A 23,778-nucleotide genomic window follows, 5' to 3' on the forward strand; every position below is an offset into this window, starting at 1 on the left:
CGTCTCAGTAGATGCAGAAAACACTTTTGACAAAATTTAACATCGCTTCATGATAAAAAAAAAAAAACCCTCAACAAACTAGACATTGAAGAAACATGCCTCAAATTAACAAAAGTCATCTGTGACAAACCCACAGCCAACATCATACTGAACAGGCAAAAGCGAGAAGCATTCCCCTTGAGAACCGGAACAAGACAAGGATGCCCACTCTCACCACTCTTATTCAACATAGCACTGAAAGTCCTAGCCAGAACAATCAGGCAATAGAAATAAATAAAAGGTATCAAAATAGGAAAAGAGGTCAAACTATCTCTCTTCATGGATGATATGATTCTATACCTAAAAAGCCCTGAAGACTCTGCCAAAAGGCCCCTGGAACTGATAAATGACTTCAGTAAAGTTTTGGGATACCAAATCCATGTGCAAAAATCAGTAGCATTTCTATATACCAATACATCCAAGCTGAGAGCCAAGTCAAGAACACGATCCCTATACAATAGCTACAAAAAGAATAAAATACCTAGGAATATATCTAACCAACTAGGTGAAAGGTCTGTACAAGGAGAACTATGAAATGATGCTGAAAGAAATCAGAGATAACACAAACAAATGGGAAAATATTTCATGCTCATGAATTGGTAGAATCAAAATTGTTCAAATGACCATACTTCCCAAAGCAATCTACAGATTCAGTGCTATTCCTATCAAGCCAGCAATATCCTTTTTCCACAGAACTAGGAAAAAAAAAAAAAAAGAGAGAGCCTGAATAGTCAAAGCAATACTAAGCAAAAAGAACAAAGCCAGAGGCATCACATTACCCACTTCAAACTACACTACAAGGCTATAGTAGCCAAAATAGTATGGTACTGGTACAAAATAAACACATATACAAGTGGAACAGAATAGAGAGCCCAGAAATAAAACCATACACCTGCAACTTTCTGATCTTCAACAAGCTTGAGAAAGTAAGCAATGGGGAGAAAGACTCTGTATCCATTAAATAGTGCTGGGATAACTGGTATCCATATGCTGAAGAATGAAACTGGACCCCTATCTATATGTTGAAAAATGAAACTGGACCCCTTATACAAAAATTAACTCAAGATGGATTAAAGACTTAAATGTAAGACTTCAAACTGCAACAATTCTAGAAGAAACCCTAGGAAATCACCTTCTCCATTTCAGCCCTGGTGAAGAATTTATGGTTAAGTCCCCAAAAGCAATTGTGACAAAAACAAAAATTGATAAGTAGGACCTAAGCAAACTAAAGAGCTTCTGCACAGCAAGAGAAACTATCGAGAGAGTAAACAGACAACCTACAGAATGGGAGAAAATATTTGCAAACCATGCATCCAACAGAAATCTAATATCCAGAATCTATAAGGAGTTTAAACAAATCAACAAGCAAAAAGCAAAGAACTCTTTGAAAAAGCGGACTTGTATGTCTTCTTTAGAAAAGAAGACATACATGTGGCCAACAAGCACATAAAAAAAAGCCCAATATCACTGATCATCAGAGAAATGCAAATCAAAACCACAATAAGATACCATCTCACACCAGTCAGAATGGCTTTTGTTAAAAAGTCAAAAAATAACAGATGTTGGTGAGGTTGTGGAGAAAAAGGGACGCTTATACACTGTTGGTAGAAATGTCAATTAGTTCAGCCACTGTGGAGAGCAGTTTGGAGATTTCTCAAAGAACTAAGAGCTGAACTACCATTGGACCCAGCAATCCTGTTACTGGGTGTATACCCATAGGAAAATAAATCGCTCTACGAAAAGGACACATGCACACAACGCCCATCACCGTGCTAATCACAGTAGCACAAGCATGGCACCAATGCAGACACCCATCAATGGTGGATTGGACAAAGAAAACGTGGTACATATACCCAATGGAATACTATCCAGCCACAAAAAAAGAACAAAATCATATCCTTTGCAGCAACATGGATGTAGCTGGAGGCCATTATTCTAAGCTAACTAGCACATAAACAGAAAACCAAATACAACATGTTCTCTCTTGTAAGTGGGAGCTAAGTATTGAGTATACATGGACATAAAAATTAGAAATAGACACTAGGGACTATTAGAGGGGATAGAGAGAGTGGGACAAGGACTTAAAAACTACCTATTGGCTACTGTGTTCACTACCTGGGTGACAGGTTCTATCATACCCCAAACCTGAGCGTCACACAATATACCCAGGTAACAAACACGCACTGTACGACAAGGCTACAGTAGCCAAAACAGCATGGTACTGGTACAAAAATAGACACGTAGACCAATGGAACAAAATAGAGAGCCCAGAAATAAACGCATACACTAACAAGCTTCTTTAATTTGACACCAAATAAAAGTGGACCCACAGGAAGAAAGAAAGACCATTGGATGCATACATACACGCATATAAACATGTGTGTATGTATATATACATATACATAGAACGTTATTTTTAATAAGATTCTTTTAACTCTTATTTTCTTAATTTAATTAAACAATATATGACTGTTTAAAGAAAAAATAATCAAACTGTATTGTTGGGCTTATTGTATGTATGTTTATATATAATATATAATACTTATATACATATGTTATGTATATTTATATATAATATATTTTATATTATATATAATATAAAATATACAAATATCATACATAATAGTAAGGATATGAAAAAGGGGAAATGGAAATATACTGCTGCAAGGTTGCTATATTTTACCTGACATAATTTAACATAAACTTAGAGAAGGTTTAAAACCAGTTAAACTGCATATTGTAATCCGTAAAGCAACCACTAAAAAGTAATGCAAAGAGAGAACTAATAAATCAGCTGACACATTAAAATGACTTACTGAAGAACACTTGATTAATACAAATGATGGCATGAAAGGAGAAATAGGGAAATACATAATAACCAGATGAGACGAACAGAAAAAAATAGCAAAATGGCAGACCTGAATTCAAGCACATCAATAATTACATTAAAGATTACTAGACTAACCACTCCAATCAAAGCGACTGATGAACTGGATTTTTTAAAAAGCAGGGACTGACTGCCTATGTATTATGCTCAAGACATGAACTTCCAATAGAAAGACACAAATAGCTTTAAAATAAAAACAATAGAGAAAGATATGTCATGCAAACAGTAAGCAAAATAAATATGGAGTAGCTATACTATTATCAGACAAAATTAACTACTGATAAAGAATATTGTCAGAGACAAGGAGGAACACTTCATGATAACAGAGGATCAATGCATCAGGTAGATTACGTGCTTCATAACAGAGCTTCAAATTACATGCAGCAAAACTTTCAGAAATAAGGAAATCAATACGCAAATTCAAAATCATAGATGGAGAATTTAGCACATGTCTTTTAGAATCTGATATACAACTAAAAATATATAGGAAGAATACTGAATATCTGAATAACACTACCAGTCACCTTAGTCTAATTGACATTTATAGAACATGAGGCACAACTGTAGAATATACATTCTTTTCAAATGCACATGGAACACTGATCAAAATATGCTGATCTTTAAAAAACACAGATTTCAAAGGGTTGAAATTTTTAAATGTTATCTGAGAAGTCCATAAAGAAATTAAAAAGCAACAAAAACAAGATATCTGGAAAAGCTTAAAATATTTGGAAATTTTAAAAACTCACTTCTAAACAACGTGGGTCAAAGAAGAAAGCATTAAAAATGTAGAAAATATTTTGAACAGAATAAAAATGAAAACACAAAACACGAAAAATTGTAAGAGGCAGTTAAAGCAATGCCTTAAAGCCTTATAGGCTTATACACAAAAAAGAAGAAAGGTCGAAAAATCAAAGATCCAAGCTGTCATCTTAGAAACTTAGAAGGGGAAAAGGGGCCAATTAAACCCAAAGCCAATAGAAAGAAAGAAATAATAAAGACATTAGCAGAAATCAATGAAATTGGTGACAAATAATGGAGAAAAACAATGAAACCAAAAACTGACTCTTTGCAAAGATCAATAAAATTGTTAAATCTCTAGCTAGACTTGTCAAGAAAAAAATGAGCAAGGGCACAAACTACCAGTATCAGGAATTAAACAGAGAATATCACTATAGATCTTATAGATGTTAAAAGAATAATAAGGCAACGTAACCCAGGACTTTGGAAGGCTGAAGCGGGAGGATTGCTTGAGGACTTTGGAAGGCTGAAGCGGGAGGATTGCTTGAGGACTTTGGAAGGCTGAAGCGGGAGGATTGCTTGAGGACTTTGGAAGGCTGAAGCGGGAGGATTGCTTGAGGACTTTGGAAGGCTGAAGCGGGAGGATTGCTTGAGGACTTTGGAAGGCTGAAGCGGGAGGATTGCTTGAGGACTTTGGAAGGCTGAAGCGGGAGGATTGCTTGAGGACTTTGGAAGGCTGAAGCGGGAGGATTGCTTGAGGACTTTGGAAGGCTGAAGCGGGAGGATTGCTTGAGGACTTTGGAAGGCTGAAGCGGGAGGATTGCTTGAGGACTTTGGAAGGCTGAAGCGGGAGGATTGCTTGAGGACTTTGGAAGGCTGAAGCGGGAGGATTGCTTGAGCTCAGGATTTCAAACCCAGCCTGGGCAACACGGCGAAACACCATCTCTACAAAAAATACAAAAATTAACCAGGCATGGTGCTGCATGTGATCCCAGCTAGTTGGGAGGCTGAAGTGGGAGGATGGCTTGAGTCCAGGTAGTAGAGGCTGTAGTAAGCTGAGATCATGCCACTGCACTCCAGCCTGGGTGACAGAATGAGACCCTGCCTCAAAAAAAAAGAATAATAAGAAAGTGTTACAAACAACCGTACGCCAATAAATTCAACAATAAAAATTATCATTCTGCATCAGAAGAAATAAAATATTTGAATAGCTCTTTGTCTACTAAAAAAAAAAAAAATTCATAACTTAAAATCTCCCACAGAGCAAACACCAGGTTCCAATGGCTTTACTGGTAAATTCTATCAAATATTTAAGAAAGAAATAATACCAATCCTTTCAAACTCTTTAAGAAAATAGAAGCAGAGAACTCAACTTACTCATTTTATGAGGCCAGTATTACTCTAATATCAAAACAAGAAAAATATGCTATAAAGAAAAATAACTACAGACCAATTTTGTTCGGGAACACAGACATAAAATTCTTATCCACAATATTATCAAATAAGTTTCAATAATATATAAAAGGGGTAATACATCATGACCAAGTGGGGTTCATCCAAGAAGCAAGCTAGATTTAGCACTTAAAAAATCATTGAGTATTGAAAAAAAGAAAAACCATACGTTTATGTCAGTAGATGCAGAAAAGCATTTGGCAAAATTTAACATGTAATACTCTTAAAAACTCTCAGGCAACTAATAATAAAAAAAGAATTTCCGGCCGGGCGCGGTGGCTCAAGCCTGTAATCCCAGCACTTTGGGAGGCCGAGGCGGGCGGATCACGAGGTCAGGAGATAGAGACCATCCTGGCTAACACGGTGAAACCCCGTCTCTACTAAAAAGTACAAAAAACTAGCCGGGCGAGGTGGCGGGCGCCTGTAGTCCCAGCTACTCGGGAGGCTGAGACAGGAGAATGGCGTGACCCCAGGAGGCAGAGCTTGCAGTGAGCTGAGATCCGGCCACTGCACTCCAGTTGGGCGACAGAGCGAGACTCCGTCTCAAAAAAAAAAAAAAAAAAAAAAAGAATTTCCTTAACCTTATACAGGTCATGCATTCTAATAGACCCACAGCTGGCATTCTACTTAATGAGGTAGACTGGATGCTTTTTCCCTAAGATTGGGAATAAGATATCTTCTTTCATCACTTCTTTTAATATTCAGTGTTGCATTGGAAGTTCTAGCTATTGCAAAAAAGGCAATAAAAAGTAATAAAAGATACATGATACTTACATAGTTAGGATATTTGTCCTCACCCAAATCTTATGTTGAATTGTAATATCCTGTGATGGAAGTGGGGCCTAATGGGAGGTGACTGGATCACAGGGGTGGATTTCTCATGAATGGTTTAGCACCATCTACTTGGTGCTGCTCTCAAGATAGCGAGATCTGGTCTTTTAAAAGTGTGTAGTGTCTCCCCACACCTGACTCTCTCTTTCTTGCTCCTGCTTTCACTATGTGATGTGCCTGCTTGCCGTTTGCCTTCTGTCATAATTGTAAGTTTCCTGAGACCTCCCTAGAAGCCAAGCAGATGCTGGTGCCAGCCTTTTACAGCCTGCAGAATCAAGAGCCAATTTCTCTTTTCTTATAAATTGCCCAGTTTCAGGTATTTCTTTACAGCAATGCAAGAACAGTCTGATACAGATATAAAGAAGAAAAATGCAGCTCTGTCTTTTTCACATTGAAAACATGCATTTAAAAATTCTAAAAATATCTCACACCCATTAGAATGGCTACTATTTAAGAAAAAGAAAAAAAAAAAAAAAAAAGAACGTAGGCCACGTGCGGTGGCTCACACTTGTAATCCCAGCACTTTGGGAAGCCAAGGTGGGCAGATCACCTGAGGTCAGGATTTCAAGACCAGCCTGGCCAACACGGTGAAACTCCATCTCTACAAAAATACAAAAATTAGCCAGTCATGGTAGCATGTGCCTGTAATCCCAGCTGCTCAGGAGGCTGAGGCAGGAGAATTGCTTGAACCCAGGAGGTGGAGGTTGCAGTGACCCAAGATCGTGCCACTGCACTCCAGCCTGGGTGACAGAGACTCCATTTCAAAAAACAAAACCAAACAAACAAACAAAACAGAATAACAAGTGCTGGCAAGGATGTGGAGAAACTGAAACCCTTGTGCCCTGTTGGTGGGAATGTAAAATGCTGCAGCCACTATAGAAAACAGTATGGCAGTTCCTCAAAAAATTAAAAATAGCTCTGCCATTATCATCTAGCAATCCCATTTTCATGTATATGTCCAAAAGAATTGGTGGGGCATGGTGGCTCACATCTGTAATCCCACCACTTTGGAAAGCAGAAGGGAGGATTGCTTGAGGCCAGGAATTCAAACCCCGCCTGGGCAACATAGCAAGACCCTATCTCCACAAAAAAAAAAAGAAAGAAAGAAAGGAAAAAGATTTAGCTGAGCATAGTGGTAAGTGCCTGTAGTTCCCGCTACTCAGGAAGCTGAGCTAGGGGGACCACTTGAGCTCAAGAGTTGGATGTTACAGTGAGGTATGATGGTGCCACAGCACTCCAGCCTAGGTGACAAAGCAAGACCCTGCCTCTAAAATAAACAAATAAGCAAAAGAATTGAAAGCATGATCTCAAAAAGCTATTTGCACACCCATGTTCATGGAAGCATCATTCACAATATCTAAGAGGTGGAAGTAACCCAAATATCCATTGACAGATGCATGAATAAACAAAATGTGGTATATGCATCCAAGGGAACATTATTCAGTCTTTAAAATGAAGGAAATCCTGTTACATGCTGCAACATGGATGAATCTTGAGGGCATTATGCTAAGTGAAATAAGCCAGTCACAAAAAGACAAATACAGTATAATTTCACTTATATGAAATACCTAAAGTAACCAAAATTCATAGAAACAAAGTAGAAAGGTGGTTGTCAGCAGCCTAGGGAAGAAGGAAATGAGGAGTGGTTAATGGGAATAGAGTTTCAGTTTTGCAAAGTGAAAAAGTTCTGGAGATCTGTCACTCAACAATGGAAATTCGTTTAACACTACTGACTTGTGCACTTAAAAATAGTTAAGATGGGCCGGGCGCGATGGCTCACACCTGTAATCCCAGCACTTTGGGAGGCCAAGGTGGGCAGATCACCAGGTCAGGAGATTGAGACCATCCTAGCCAACATGGTGAAACCCCGTCTCTACTAAAAATACAAAAAAAATTAGCCAGGTATGGTGGCAGGCACCTGTAGTCCCAGCTACTCGAGAGGCTGAGGCAGGAGAATTGCATGAACCTGGGAGGTGGAGGTTGCAGTGAGCCGAGATCACACCACTGCACTCCAGTCTGGAGACAAGAGTGAAACTCTGTCTTAAAAAAAAAAAAAAAAAAGTTAAGATGGTAAATTTTTTGTTATGTAGTTTTTACCAGAAGTAAACATTTTTTTTCTTTTTTCTTTTTTTTTTTTTTTTGAGACGAAGTCTCGCTCTCTCACCCAGTCTGGAGTGCAGTGGCGTGATCTCGGCTCACTGCAAGCTCCACCTCCCCAGTTCAAGCGATTCTCCTGCCTCAGCCTCCCGAGTAGCTGGGACTACAGGCGCCTGCCACCACGCGTGGCTAATTTTTTTGTATTTTTAGTAGAGACGGGGTTTCACCGTGTTTGCCAGGATGGTCTCGATCTCCTGACCTCATGATCTGCCCGCCTTGGCTTCCCAAAGTGCTGGGATTACAGGCGTGAGCCACCGCACCCGGCCCAGAATTAAACATTTTTTTTTAATCATAAGGGTATGAACCAACCTCACTGAAGGAGGTGGGGGAGAAAGAGCTGACCTAACTACCTTTGGAAATGAGTGGAGTCTGTAAGACTAAAGTTGCACATACCACTGTACACTAGTTGGTAAAGCATTTTTTCATGGGGCATGGCTTAACAAATCTGATATGGCTACACATATACATTGAAATTAAACAATTAAATAAGTGGATGGCAAATGGTAGGTGCCAGATTTCTCACTGTTAGAGTGGTAATTTATAGACAAGCAGGGGGAGGAAGCTATAGATTGATCCATGTAATCATGGATTAGAAGTGGAAACATCAGTATGAACTTGTGTTTAATAGAGACACAGATACTTTTACATATAGAGGTATTTATGGATATGTATATATGCTCAGGTTAGTGTACACATTTATGTTTCTTTGCTCTGTTAGCTAAGACAGGTTAAAAGAAAGTACACCCCAGCAGCAATGACCACACCTAACACTCAGATCTTGGTTTCTAATACCCTTCTCCAATAAAAGAAAGCAAGTCTCCCTGGAGAAAAGGCTGATCCAAGACTGGGTCAGGAAATATACAGAATGAACCTGGAGTATTTTGTAGTGCCAGAAAGTAATGGCTTAAAAGCAAAACAAAACAGACAAAACTCACCACACTGATGGATGCAGATCAAAGAAGCAAGAGTCAACCAAATATTTCCCAATAACCAAAGTCAGAACAATTTGAATATAATAAATAAGGCAGTACTGGACTATAACCCAGAGTATAAAGTAAATATCCATTAATCCATATGGATATAAATAAATGATCGAATATATTAATAAATGGAGGGAAAGGAACAGATTCCCCCATGCAGAAGAATTCCAAATAATTTGTGTAGAAACTCTGCCCTCAAGGAAAGAAGTATAACTCCCCCACTTTAGGTGTGGCTTGTGCATTGTGACTTCCTCGCAAACAATACAATATGAAAAGAGGGGGCTGGGAGCAGTGGTTCACACCTGTAATCCCAGCACTTTTGGTGGCTGAGGTGGGCCGATCACGAGGTCAAGAGATCAAGACCATCCTGACCAACATGGTGAAACCCCATCTCTACTAAAAATACAAAAATGAGCCAGGCATTGTGGCGCACTCCTATAGTCCCAACTACTCAGGAGATGGAGGAGGGAGAATCATTTGAACCCGAGATGCAGAGGTTGCAGTGAACTGAGATCACGCCGCTGCACTCAAGCCTGGGGACAGAGCAAGACTCCATCTAAAAAGAAAAACAAGAAAAAGAAAAGACAGAAGCAGAGTAACTTTACAGTGGAGAAACCTGAAAAAGAATACCTCATCAAGGCAATCAAGGTGAACATTAACAACCATAAGTCACACTGATGGTAAGTATGCCTGATATCTCTGTAGTCATCCTCCCAATAACCCATAACCCTAGTCTAATGAGAAAAAAAACATCAAATTGCAATAGTGGGCATTCTACGAAATACCTGACCAGCACCACTCAAAACTGTCAAAGTCATCAAAAACAAGGGAAGTCTGAGAAACTGCCACAGCCAAGAGGAGCCTAAGGAGATTAGAAGACAACTAAATGTAACATGATACCCTGAATGGAATCTTAGAGCAGAAAATGACATTAAGTAAAAGCTAAGGAAATCTGAAAAACTACACACTTTAGTGAATAAAGTATCAATACTGGTTCATAAATTGTAACAAATGTACCATATTGATATAAGACATCAATAACAGGGGAAACTGGATGGAGGGTGCACAAGAACTCTGTATTATCCTCTCAATTTTTCTATGTATCTAAAACTGTTCATGGCCAGGCACCATGGCTCACACTTGTAATCCCAGCACTTTGGGATGCTAAGGCAGGTGGATTGCTTGAGCCTAGAAGTTGAAGACCAGCCTGGGCAACATGGTAAAACCCGGTCTCTGCAAAAAAATTAGCTGGATATGGTGGCACACGCCTGTAGCCCCAGCTACTCAGGAAGCTGAGGTGGGAGGATTGCTTGCGCCCAGGAAGTCAAGGCTGCAGTGAGCCATGATTGCTCCACTACACTCCAGCCTGGGCAACAGAGTGAGACCCTGTCTCAAAAAAATGTAAATAAATAAATAAAACTGTTCTAAAAATAAAGTTCATTTTAAAATCCTAGAGGTTCCAAAGAAGAAGAAGAAGCTACAAAAACTAATAAATGAGTCAAGAAGGTTTCAGGAGAGAAGAAAGTTGTGAAGTAAAGCATTCACTCAGCAGGATTGGGATGTTCAAACCCTGCACATTCCAAAAATTAGACTGGCTTATTCCATTCCAAGATGGCTGAATAGGAACAGCTCTGGTCTGCAGCTCCCAATGTGACTGACACAGAAGATGGGTGATTTCTGTATTTCCAACTGACATACCTCATTCATCTCATTGGGTCTGGTTGGACAGTGGGTGCAGCCCACAGACAGCTAGCCAAAGCAGGTTGGGGCGTTGCCTCACCCAGGAAGCACAAGGGGTCAGAGGATTTCCCTTTCCTAGCCAAGGGAAGCCGTGACAGACTGTACCTGGAAAAACAGGACACTCCTGCCCAAATATTGCACTTTTCCAACAGTCTTAGCAACTGGCAGACCAGGAGATTCTATCCCATGCCTGGCTCAGTGGTCCCACACCCACGGAGCCTTGCTCACTGCTAGCGCAGCAGTCTGAAATCATCCTGCGAAGCAGCAGCCTGGCAGGGGAGGGATATCTGCCATCGCTGTGGCTTGAGTTGGTAAACAAAGTGGCCAGGAAGCTCAAACTGGGTGGAGCACACCGCAGCTCAGGAAGGCCTGCTGCTTCCATATACTCCAACTCTGTGGGCAGGGCATAGTTGAACAAAAGGCAGCAGAAACTTCTGCAGACTTAAACATCCCTGTCTGACAGCTCTGAAGAGAGCAGTGGTTCTCCCAGCACAGAGTTTGAACTCTGAGAACAGACAGACTGCCTCCACAAGTGGGTCCCTGACCCCCATTTAGCCTAACTGGGAGACACCTCCCAGTAGGGGCCGACAGATACCTCATACAGGTAGGTGTCCCTCTGGGACAAAGTTTCCAGAGGAAGGATTAGGCAGAAATATTTGCTGTTCTGCAGTATTTGCTATTCTGCAGCCTCTGCTAGTGATACCCAGGCAAACAGGGTCTGCAGTGTACCTCCAGCAAACTCCAGCAGACCTGCAGCTGAGGGACCTGACTGTTAGAAGGAAAACTAACAAACAGAAAGGAATAGCATCAACATCAGCAAAAAGGACATCCACAGAAACCCCATCTGTAGGTCACCAACATCAAAGACCAAAGGTAGATAAAACCACAAAGATGGGGAGAAACCAGAGCAGAAAAGCTGAAAATTCTAAAAGCCAGAGCGCCTCTTCTCCTCCAAAGGATCACAGCTCCTCACCAGCAATGGAACAAAGCTGGACAGAGAATGACTTTGACAAGTTGACAGAAGTAGGCTCCAGAAGGTCGGTAATAACAAACTTCTCAGAGCTAAAGAAGCATGTTCTAATCCATCATAAGGAAGCTAAAAACCTTGAAAAAAGGTTAGACGAATGACTAAGTAGAATAAACAGTGTAGAGAAGATTTTAAATGACCTGATGGAGCTGAAAACCATGGTACAAGAACTTCATGATGCATGCACAAGCTTCAATAGCTGACTCGATCAAGTGGAAGAAAGGGTATCAGTGATTGAAGATCAAATTAATGAAATAAAGTGAGAAGACAAGTTTAGAGGAAAAAGAGTAAAAAGAAATGAACAAAGCCTCTAAGAAATATGGGACTATGTGAAAAGACCAAATCTACATGTGATTGGTGTACCTGAAAGTGATGGGGAGAATGGAACCAAACTGGAAAACACTGCAGGATAGTATCCAGGAGAACTTCCCCAACCTAGCAAGGCAGGCCAACATTGAAATTCAGGAAATACAGAGAACAACACAAAGATATTCCTCAAGAAGAGCAACCCCAAGACACGTAACTGTCAGATTCACCATGGTTGAAATGAAGGAAAAAATCTTAAGGGCAGCCAGAGAGAAAGGTCAGGTTACCCACAAAGGGAAGCCCATCAGACTAACAGTGGATCTCTCAGCAGAAACCCTAACAAACCAGAAGAGAGTGGGGGCCAATATTCAATATTCTTAAAGAAAAGAATTTTCAACCCAGAATTTCGCATCCAGCCAAAGTAAGCTTCATAAGTGAAGGAGAAATAAAATCCTTTACAGACAAGCAAATGCTGAGAGATTTTGTCACCACTAGGCCTGCCTTACAAGAGCTCCTGAAGGAAGCACTGAACATGGAAAGGAACAACTGGTACCAGCCACTGCAAAAACATGCCAGATTGTAAAGACCATCAATGCTAGGAAGAAACTGCATCAATTAATGGGCAAAATTACCAGCTAACATCATAATCACAGGATCAAATTCATACATAACAATATTAACCTTAAATGTAAATGGGCTAAATGTCCCAATTAAGACACAGACTGGCAAATTGGATAGAGTCAAGACCCATCAGTGTACTGTATTGAAGAGACCTATCTCACATCCAGAAACATACATAGGCCCAAAATAAAGGGATGAAGGAAGATCTACCAAGCAAATGGAAAACAAAAAAAGGCAGGAGTTGCAATCCTAGTCTCTGATAAAACAGACTTTAAACCAACAAAGATCAATAGAGACAAAGAAGGCCATTACATAATGGTAAGGGGATCAATTCAACAGGAAGAGCTAACTATCCTAAATATATATGCACCCAATACAGGTGCACCCAGATTCATAAAGCAAATCCTTAGAGACCTACAAAGAGACTTAGACTCCCACACAATAATAATGGGAGACTTTAGCACCCCACTGTCAATATCAAATCAACGAGACAGAAGGTTAACAATGATATCCAGGAATTGAACTCAGTTCTGCACCTAGCAGACCTAATAGACATATACAAAACTCTCCACCCTAAATCAACAGAATATACATTCTTCTCAGCACCACATCACACTTGTTCTAAAATTGACCACATAATTGGAAGTAAAGCGCTCCTCAGCAAATGTAAAAAATTGGAAATTGCAACAAACTGTCTATCAGACCACAGCGAAATCAAGTTAGAACTCAGGATTAAGAAACTCACTCAAAACTGCACAACTACATGGAAACTGAACAACCTGCTCCTGAATGACTACAGGGTAAGTAGCAAAATGAAGGCAGAAATAATGATGTTCTTTGAAACCAAACCAATGAGAACAAAGACACAACCTACCAGAATCTCTGGGGCACATTTAAAGCAGTGTGTAGAGGGAAACTTATAGCACTAAATGCCCACAACAGAAAGCAGGAAAGATCTAAAATCAACACCCTAACATCACAATTAAAAGAGCTAGAGAGGCAAGAGCAAACAAATTCAAAAGCTAGCAGAAGGCAAGAAATAACTAAGATCAGAGCAGAATTGAAGGAGACAGAGACACAAAAAAAACCTTCAATAAATCAATGAATCCAGGAGCTGGTTTTTCTTTAAAAGATCAACAAAATTGATAGACCACTAGCAAGACTAATAAAGAAGAAAAGAGAGAAGAATCAAATAGATGCAATAAGAAATGATAAAGGGGATATCACCACCAATCCCACAGAAATACAAACTACCATAAGAATATTATAAACACCTCTATGCCAATAAACTAGTAAATCCAGAAGAAATTGATAAATTCCTGGACACATACACCCTCCCAAGAATAAACCAGAAAGAACTTGAATCTCTGAATAGACCAATAACAGGCTCTGAAGTTGAGGCAATAATTAATAGCCTACCAACCAAAAAAAGTCCAGGACCAGATGGATTCACAGCCAAATTCTACCAGAGGTACAAACAGGAGCTGGTGCCATTCCTTCTGAAACTATTCCAATCAATAGAAAAAGAGGGAATCCTCTCTAACTCATTTTATGACGCCAGCATCATCCTGATACCCATGCCTGGCAGAGACACAACAACAAAAGAGAGAATTTTAGACCAATATCCCTGACGAACATCGATGCAAAAATCCTCAATAAAATACTGGCAAACCGAATCCAGCAGCACATCAAAAAGTTTATCCACCACAATCAAGTTGGCTTCATCCCTAGGATGCAAGGCTGGTTCAACATACACAAATCAATAAATATAATCCATCACATAAACAGAACCAATGATAAAAACCACAAGATTATCTCAATAGATGTAGAAAAGGCCTTCAACAAAATTCAACAGCCCTTCATGCTAAAAAAAAAAAAAAAAAAAAAAAACAAAAAAAAAACTCTCAATAAACTAGGTAGTGATGGAACGTATCTCAGAATAATAAAACTGTTTATGACAAACCCACAGTCAATATCATACTGATGGGCAAAAACTGGAAGCATTTCCTTTGAAAACTAGTACAAGACAAGGATGCCCTCTCTCACCGCTTCTATTCAACATAGTGCTAGAAGTTCTGGCCAGAGCAATCAGGCAAGAGAAAGAAATAAAAGGTATTCAATTAGGAAAAGAGGAAGTCAAACTGTCCCTGTTTGCAGATGACATGATTGTATATTTAGAAAACCCCATGGTATCAGACCAAAATCTCCTTAAGCTGATAAACAACTTCACCAAAGTCTCAGGGTACAAAATCAATGTGCAAAAATTGCAAGCTTTCCTATACACCAATAACAGAGAGCCAAATCATGAATGAACTCCCATTCACAATTGCTACAAAGAGAATGAAATACCTAGGAATCCAACTTACAAGGGATGTAAAGGACCTTTTCAAGGAGAACTACAAACCACTGCTAATGAAATAAAAGAGGACACAAACAAATGGAAGAACATTCCATGCTCATGGATAGGAAGAATCAATATCATGAAAATGGCCATACTGCCCAAGATAATTTATAGATTCAATGCCATCCCCATCAAGCTACCAATGACTTTCTTCACAGAATTGGAAAAAACTACTTTAAAGTTCATATGGAAGCAAAAAAGAGCCCACATTGCCAAGAGAATCCTAAGGAAAAAGAACAATGCTGGAGGCATCATGCTACCTGACTTCAAACTATACTACAAGGCTACAGTAACCAAAACAGCATGGTACTGGTACCAAAAAAGATATATAGACCAATGGAACAGAACAGAGCCCTAAGAAATAACACCACACATCTACAATCATCTGATCTTTGACAAACCTGACAAAAACAAGAAATGGGGAAAGGATTCCCTATTTAATAAATGGTGCTGGGAAAACTGGCTAGCCATATGTAGAAAGCGGAAACTGGATCCCTTCCTTACACCTTATACAAAAATTAATTCAAGATGGATTAAAGATTTAAATGTTAGACCTAAAGCCATAAAAACCCTAGAAGAAAACCTAGGCAATACCATTCAGGACATAGGCATGGGCAAGGACTTCATGACTAAGACACCAAAAGCAATGGCAACAAAAGCCAAAATAGACAAATGGGATCTAATTAGACTAAAGAGCTTCTGCACAGCAAAAGAAACTACCATCAGAGTGAAGAGTCTGGCAGACACAGAATGGGAGAAAACTTTTACAATCTACCCATCTGACAAAAGGCTAATATCCAGAATCCACAAAGAACTTAAACAAATTTACAAGAAAAAAATCAAACAACCCCATCAGAAAGTGGGCAAAGGATATAAACGCTTTTCAAAAGAAGACATTTATGCAGCCAACAGACAAATGAAAAAAAAATGCTCATCATCACTGGTCATCAGAGAAATGCAAATCAAAATCACAATGAGATACCATCTCACACCAGTTAGGCGATCGTTAAAAAGTCAGAAAACAACAGATGTTGGAGAGGATGTGGAGAAATAGGAGTGCTTTTACACTGTTGGTGGGACTGTAAAATAGTTCAACCATTGTGGAAGACAGTGTGGTGATTCCTCAAGGATCTAGAACTAGAAATACCATTTGACCCAATGATCCCATTACTGGGTATATACCCAAAGGATTATAAATCATGCTACTATAAAGACACATGCACACGTATGTTTATTGTGGCACTATTCACAATAGCAAAGACTTAGGACCAACTCAAATGTTCATCAATAATAGACTGGATTAAGAAAATGTGGCACATATACACTATGGAATACTGTTCAGCCATAAAAATGGATGAGTTTATGTCTTTGTGGGGTCATGGATGAAGCTGGAAACTATCATTCCCAGCAAACTAACACAGGAACAGAAAACCAAACACCGCATGTTCTCACTCATAGGTGGGAACTGAACAGTGAGAACACTTGGACACAGGGTGGGGAGCATCACACACCAGGCCTCTCAGGGGCTGGGGGAGGGATAACATTAGGAGAAATACCTACTGTAAAGGATGAGTTGATGGGTGCAGCAAACCAACATGGCACATGTATACTTACGTAACAAACCTGCACGTTGTGCACATGCACCCTAGAACTTAAAGTATAATAATAAAATAAATTTAAAAAAAGATTAGAATGGCTTTTGACTGGCTCCTGGGAGACAACCTCTGAGCCCCACCTTGCCAGAAAAGAGTGTCTGCCTGCCTGGGCCGCACCAGACAGTCTGTGCAAATCATGTGATTTATAGGGAGGCCTTGGGCCATGCTCATCAGTTCGCCTCAGGAACAGCTGGACACTGAGTAACTAAAGTCAGTCCTGTAGATGCTACAGCTTAAATGACTGGCTCCCAGTAAAAAATAAATAAATAAATAAGTACATGAAAATTTTAAAACCCTGGATACCAAGGCTGGGATGAGCATCCCTAGTTGGTCATATTTTATATGTGTTGTCACGCATCATTTCTGGGAGAATTAAGTGTTGTTCATATAACTCCACTGGGTAAAGACTACTGGAATCTCACTTCTGGTCTCTCCTGGACACCCCTTATACACTTTTTTCCTTTGCTGATTTTAGTCTGTATCTTTTCACTGTAATAAACTGTAACCATGAGTATAATAGGTTTTCTGAATTCTCTGAGTCCTTCCAGGGAATCTTCAAACCTTAGAGTGATCTTGAGTACCTCCAACACTAAGATTAATATACAAAAATCAATTGTATTTGTATGCAATAGCAATGAACAGCTAGAAAATGATATTCAAAACATAATTCCATTTACAATAGCAGCCAAAAGTACAAAATATGTAGGAATAAATGTTATAAAAATATATTCAAAGCCTATAGACAAAGCCAAACTACAAAGCATTGCTAAATAATTCCAGATTTTGGCCAGGTATGGCAGTTCATGCCTGTAATCAATTCCAGCACTTTGGGAAGCTGAGGCAGGTGGATCACTTGAGGCCAGGAGTTCGAGACCAGCCTGGCCAATATGTTGAAACCCCATCTCTACTAAAAACACAAAAATTAGCCATGCATAGTGGTGTATGCCAGTAATCCCAACTACTTGGGAGGCCGAGACATGAGAATCACTTAAACCCAAGAGGAGGAGGCTCAAGTGAGCCAAGATTGTGCCAAAACACTCCAGCCTAGGGGACAGAGTGAGACTCTGTTTCTCCATTAAAAATAAAATACAAAATATAAAAATAAATTAAAAATAAAATAAAAATTACAGAATTCCCATTTCACTCTTTTTATAGATGGAACTCTTTGATGAGATGCTCCGTCTTTCTATTTTCTAAAACACATTACTCATGGCTATTTTAATGTTTCTGTCTGAATACTCAATATCTGTTTCTCCTAAGAGATTATTTCTGTTGTCTGCTTTGGTTTTGCTTTGGCTTGGTGAATGGGTCATTGTGCCTACTGATTTCTTATTAAATGCTGAGCATTGTGTATGAGAGATCACAGAGACTCTGGTTGGTGTTACCTTTAGCTAAAGAGGGTCAAGTTATCTTCTGGAAGTCACACAGAATACTGGCAGAGCCCCACAGTGTAGTCCATAGGACGTAGGCAATTTGGACACAGGATTTCCTTTTGAGGTTTGCAAATTGCTTCGCTTTACAGTAGCTGTAATTATACTGTACATTTATTTATTTATTTATTTATTTATTTTTTTGAGACGGTGTCTCGCTCTGTCGCCCGGGCTGGAGTGCAGTGGCCAGTTCTCAGCTCACACAGAATACTGGCAGAGCCCCACAGTGTAGTCCATAGGACGTAGGCAATTTGGACACAGGATTTCCTTTTGAGGTTTGCAAATTGCTTCGCTTTACAGTAGCTGTAATTATACTGTACATTTATTTATTTATTTATTTATTTATTTTTTTGAGACGGTGTCTCGCTCTGTCGCCCGGGCTGGAGTGCAGTGGCCAGTTCTCAGCTCACTGCAAGCTCCGCCTCCCAGGTTTACGCCATTCTCCTGCCTCAGCCTCCTGAGTAGCTGCGACTACAGGCGCCCGCCACCTCTCCCGGCTAGTTTTTTGTATTTTGTAGTAGAGACGGGGTTTCACCGTGTTAGCCAGGATGGTCTCGATCTCCTGACCTCGTGATCCACCCGTCTCGGCCTCCCAAAGTGCTGGGATTACAGGCTTGAGCCACCGCGCCCGGCCTATACTGTACATTTATTTTGTTCCATTTCTCTCTATGTCAGAGCCAAAATAAGCACAAAAGGCACCCATAGAGGTTGGAGTTTCAGGCATATGTAAGGAAAAGGGCCAATAGACACAGATGAGCATTTTTGTGATGTGATTTTCATCTCTCTTTCCAGGACAAATGGAAGAAGACCATTGCTGATGCACATCTGAAATCTTCTGAACACATTTCCCAGTGACCCCGAACACTATTATGAAGTATACTTTCAGTCACAAGGTAGTCATTAGGGCTGCTCTCACAAAATACCATAGACTGGATCGCTTATAAGCAGCAGAAACGTGGTACTCACAGTTCTGGAGGCTGCATGTCTGAGATGAGGGTGCAGCATGGTCAGGTTCTGGTGAGGGCTCTCTTCAGCATAGTACTCACAGTTCTGGAGGCTGGACATTTGAGACGAGGGTGCAGCATGGTCAGGTGCTGGTGAGGGCTCTCTTCAGGGCTGCAGACCACTGTCCTCTTGCCGTGTCCTCACATGGCAGAAAGAGAGCAAGACAGCTCTCCGGGGTCCCTTTTATAAGGGCACTAATCTCATTCATGAGGGCTCCATCCTCATGACCTAATTTTTTCTGAAAGGCCCCACCTTCTAATAACATCACACTGGGGACTAAAATTTAAACACATGAAATTGAGGGGGATACATACATTCAGTCCATAACACCAGGACAGTGCCCAAGTGAACAGGTCATGAGTAAAGGACAAGAAGTAAACTTGTCCTTTTTGCCACCAGTCATTTCATCCATTACTATGCTGCTCCACCTCTTCTCTTCCAGAAGCCTTAGACTCCTGCCCAGAAGTGATATCTAATATTACCAAACTCATCCACCTTTGCCAGAATACTTTCCTGCATCACAACGACCTGGTTTACAAATTCAGGCATCAGAGCTTCCGTTTTATTTATTTATTTATTTATTTTTATTTATTTATTTTTTTGAGGCTTAGTCTCACTCTGTCGCCCGGGCTGGAGTGTAGTGGCCGGATCTCAGCTCACTGCAAGCTCCGCCTCCCGGGTTTACGCCATTCTACTGCCTCAGCCTCCTGAGTAGCTGAGACTACAGGTGTCCGCCACCTCGCCCGGCTAGTTTTTTTTTTTTTTTTTTTTTTTTTTTTTTTTTTTTTTTTTTTTTTTTTTTTTTGTATTTTTTAGTAGAGACGGGGTTTCACCGTGTTAGCCAGGATGGTCTCGATCTCCTGACCTCGTGATCCGCCCGTCTCGGCCTCCCAAAGTGCTGGGATTATAGGCTTGAGCCACCGCGCCTGGCCAGAGCTTCCATTTTAATAAAGATTGCCAGGTCGCCATGACCACACAGGTTTGTCTTGGGCTTTGCATTGCCTGAGACCTCTATAAAACAACCAGTTGCCTCAGACACAAACCCTGGTGATGGGTGCTTCCATTGTGGTGGTCGGGCAAAATGCGGCATAGAGATAGTCCTCAAGAAATAACTGGTAGCTAAACTTGAGGCAGGGCAAGGCCAGTTCTAGAATCCCGAACACCTGACTTCTAGCGGGGGTTCTAGCTACTCTCACATGTCCCCAAGCATCCATCAGTGGCCACTCCACTCAGACCCGCAGCCTGGGCAGACTCCCCTATATGCACTGGTAATGGGGGAGTTCCTGGTCCAGCATTGATCTTCTCATCAATTTTCACTTTCGGTCCATAACACCAGGGCAGTGCCCAAGTGAACAGGTAAACGACAAAAAGTAAACTTCACATTGATAGGAAGATCAATGCTGAACCAGTAACTGTATAAGTTCTGCCATCTTGTGGCTGTTCAAGATATTGCAAGCAGGCCAGGCGCGATAGTTCACATCTGTAATCCCAGCATTTTGGGAGGCCAAGGCGGGCGGATCACGAGGTCAGGAGTACCAGATGAACCTGGCCAACATAGTGAAACCCCGTCTCTACCAAAAATGCAAAATTTAGCCGGACATAATGTCGTGCGCCTGTAATCCCAGCTACTCGGGGAGCTGAGGCAGGAGAATTGCTTGAACCCGGGAGGCAGAGGTTGCAGTGAGCAGAGATCGCACCACTGCACTCCAGCCTGGGCGACAGGGAAAGACTCCATCTCAAAAAAAAAAAAAAAAAAAAGATATTGCAACCAATACAGAGAACAGGAACTGGTATTACGTATGGAGAAAGCAATAAACTTTGTCAACAAGTTTTCGAAAAGTGTTCAGCCTCTGACAGTCCACCACCAACCCCACGCCCCTCCACACACACTGTACACTGTGGTGGAATTGATTAAGTGTAGATAGATTCAACCCTTAAGGAAAACAGTAGAAAGTATGTACCTTACAAGAGCCTCGGAAATGCTCATATTCTTTGATGGAGTGATTGAATCTCCATCTCCTGAGAGTTGGTCCTATAAAAAATGGTCATTGCTTCAGGGCTTTACTGTAAGTGGCACAAGGACCAGGGTCAAGCAGGTAAAGACAGAGGCAGAGACCAGAGATCCATGAGGAGTGGCCAGGAACCAGCCCAAGCCAGGACAGGAACTAGAGTAGAGAAAAAGAGGACCAGGAGCACAGCCAGCCAGGATGCTTGGTTGGGGTTCAGGGAAGTGGGAGGCTGAGCCTATGCTTTCCAGGCAGATGGGAAACCTCTGGGCTCAGCTGAGCCATCAGCCAAGCCTGGGCTCACCCAGCCCAGCTGGGTTGCAAACTAAATCTATACTCTAACCAAATTGCAGACTATTTCTAGACTCTACCCTACCAAGTAAAGAATGACCTTTGGGAAGAGGTAAAACTACGTTTAAGACCCTCAGCTTGGTGAGGTAACGGGGGTGAACATAGAGTGCACAAAGGCTGGTGAGCAATGGGAATGGGCAATGATTGACAGACAGCTGGCTGTGCATGGCAACCATGGGTCTAAAGCATGCTAGGTCTTGTGCTAGGGCTTTGCACCGGATGGTCACCACAGATAAAAGGAGATCCTGAGACCTGTGGAGGCTAAGTGATGTAAGTAGCTGAGCTGATATTGGCTAACTTGCATTCATTCATTCAGCAAACATTGAGTATTTGTTCGATGCAGGCACTATGCCAGTTTTCCTGGGTACATCCCGCCCTCCAAGAGCTGAGGGTGAGATGTAGTAAAAGATGTCAGGGAGACGCCCCAAGGAAGGTAAGGCTAGCAGAAGGAAAAACATGAACAACACAGGCATGGAGGTGTGTGGTGAGGGAGGGGAGGGAAGGCAGGAGAAGTTCCAGCAATAGTGTGTTGGCAGCACTGGAAAAGGAGAAGGAGGTGGAGTCATCTAGTGGCTGCTCGAGATATTGCAGGCAAGGAAAGGAAAATCACGATGGCTGTCATTCACTGAGCATACTACATGCTTTCTTTACATCCATTAACTCATTCACTCTTCACCACAACCTCATAAGATGGGCCTCATTTTATCCCTAATGTGCATATTCAGTCCCTGATATGCCCTTGTTAGAGTACCTCCCGCTAATATAAAATTGGCATGATGAGATTTGCTCAGGGAAATTTGGCTTCAAGCTCACACACATAGCCACTAGGCTACACCTGCCTCGAGGAGTTTAGATTCGTCTCGCAGGTGTGAATGGCTGGATTCTAGCAGGAAAGGTCTCCCCAGCTGCAGTGCAGAGGAAAATTTGGGGGTGAAAATGAAAACAAGGGGGCAGGCAGCTGCAAACATCAGGCAAGATCGAGGCTTGAAGCCGGGGAACTGGGAGTGGCAGTGGAGGGAGATGTGTTGGAAAGTGAAACTCAGGGGCTGAGGGAGAGGGGGATTCTGGGTGACTCCCTTATCTCTGGTCTGGGTGAATGGGTGCCACTTGCAGGAACAAAGGACTCAAGTTGGTGAAAGATCAAGAATTCCATTTTGGACCTGAGGTGCCTGTGGAGCTGTGCAGGAGGGAATGGAGCTGAAGGTGCTGATCTGGAAGTTGATACTTTACTGGAAGCAGTGTAAGTGCGTGCAAGGGACAAGGTCTCCATGTCAACACATAGCTCTCGGAGACCTCCTATATTCCAGGCCCATGCAACACACTTGCACATTGCAATAAAGAGGTGTTATATGGTCTGCCTCACAGAGTTCAGAGTTCACAATCGTGTTCAGAGAGATGGGCAGCATGACCAGGGTGAGTTTGCAGGCTCATAGGAGCTTGATGAGCTGTGGGCAGATGGTCAGGAACAGCTTCCCAGAGAAAATGGTGATTATCCTATCATACTGAGAGCAGAAGAATCAGATAGACCATCTTACCTTTCAACAGGGAGTAGGACAATAGTGTCTTTGGTGAGAGCAATCCTAGCAGAGTGTTGGGGAGAGAGGCGAGGCTACAGGCACTGAGTAGTGAGTGAGAAGGATGAAGGTGGACACAGCACATGCCAACCACTCCTCTTAGATGCTTGACAGGGTCCCTCCCCACTTTCCCACATGCATGCTTCCAAATGGACTGCATGCTCTGCAGAGGCAAACACTGTTCCCTTCTTTGTCTCCCCATTTCACACGCGCGCACACACACACACACACACCCCAAAGAGAACCCTATGCTGGGGTAGAATTAGCCATAGATTTAAAGTCAAAAGGCCAGGGTTCAATGCCACTAGCTGGCTATGTGACCTTGGGCAAATCACTTTTCTCTCTCTGAGTCTACATTTTTTTCCTCTAAAACTTGGGCTCAGTTGTAACCACCTGGTAGGATCATTGTGAGGCTCCAATCAGAAAGTGTCCTACACATCATACAGTAGCCCTCAGATTCAATGTAGAAAACAGCACCAGCAAACGTAAATTAGTTCAACCATTGTGGAAAGCAGTGTGGTGATTCCTCAAAGACCTAGAGCCAGAATATCACTTGACCCAGCAATCCCATTACT

The 23,778-nt window shown here is 41.4% G+C and overlaps 1 protein-coding gene across 1 annotated transcript in view; it reads left to right on the forward strand.

The window, feature by feature from the left end:
• The window catches only part of LOC115900758 (cytochrome P450 4Z1-like), a 48,124-nt gene extending 29,002 nt beyond the window's left edge, over window positions 1-19,122 (forward strand). The window contains 1 exon segment of the mRNA XM_030942364.1: window positions 19,060-19,122. Within this exon segment, the coding sequence (XP_030798224.1) occupies window positions 19,060-19,122 (63 nt within the window).
• The last annotated feature ends 4,656 nt before the right edge of the window (window positions 19,123-23,778 follow it).

Source organism: Rhinopithecus roxellana, chromosome 12 (assembly GCF_007565055.1).
Source record: "Rhinopithecus roxellana isolate Shanxi Qingling chromosome 12, ASM756505v1, whole genome shotgun sequence".
Taxonomy (NCBI): domain Eukaryota; kingdom Metazoa; phylum Chordata; class Mammalia; order Primates; family Cercopithecidae; genus Rhinopithecus; species Rhinopithecus roxellana.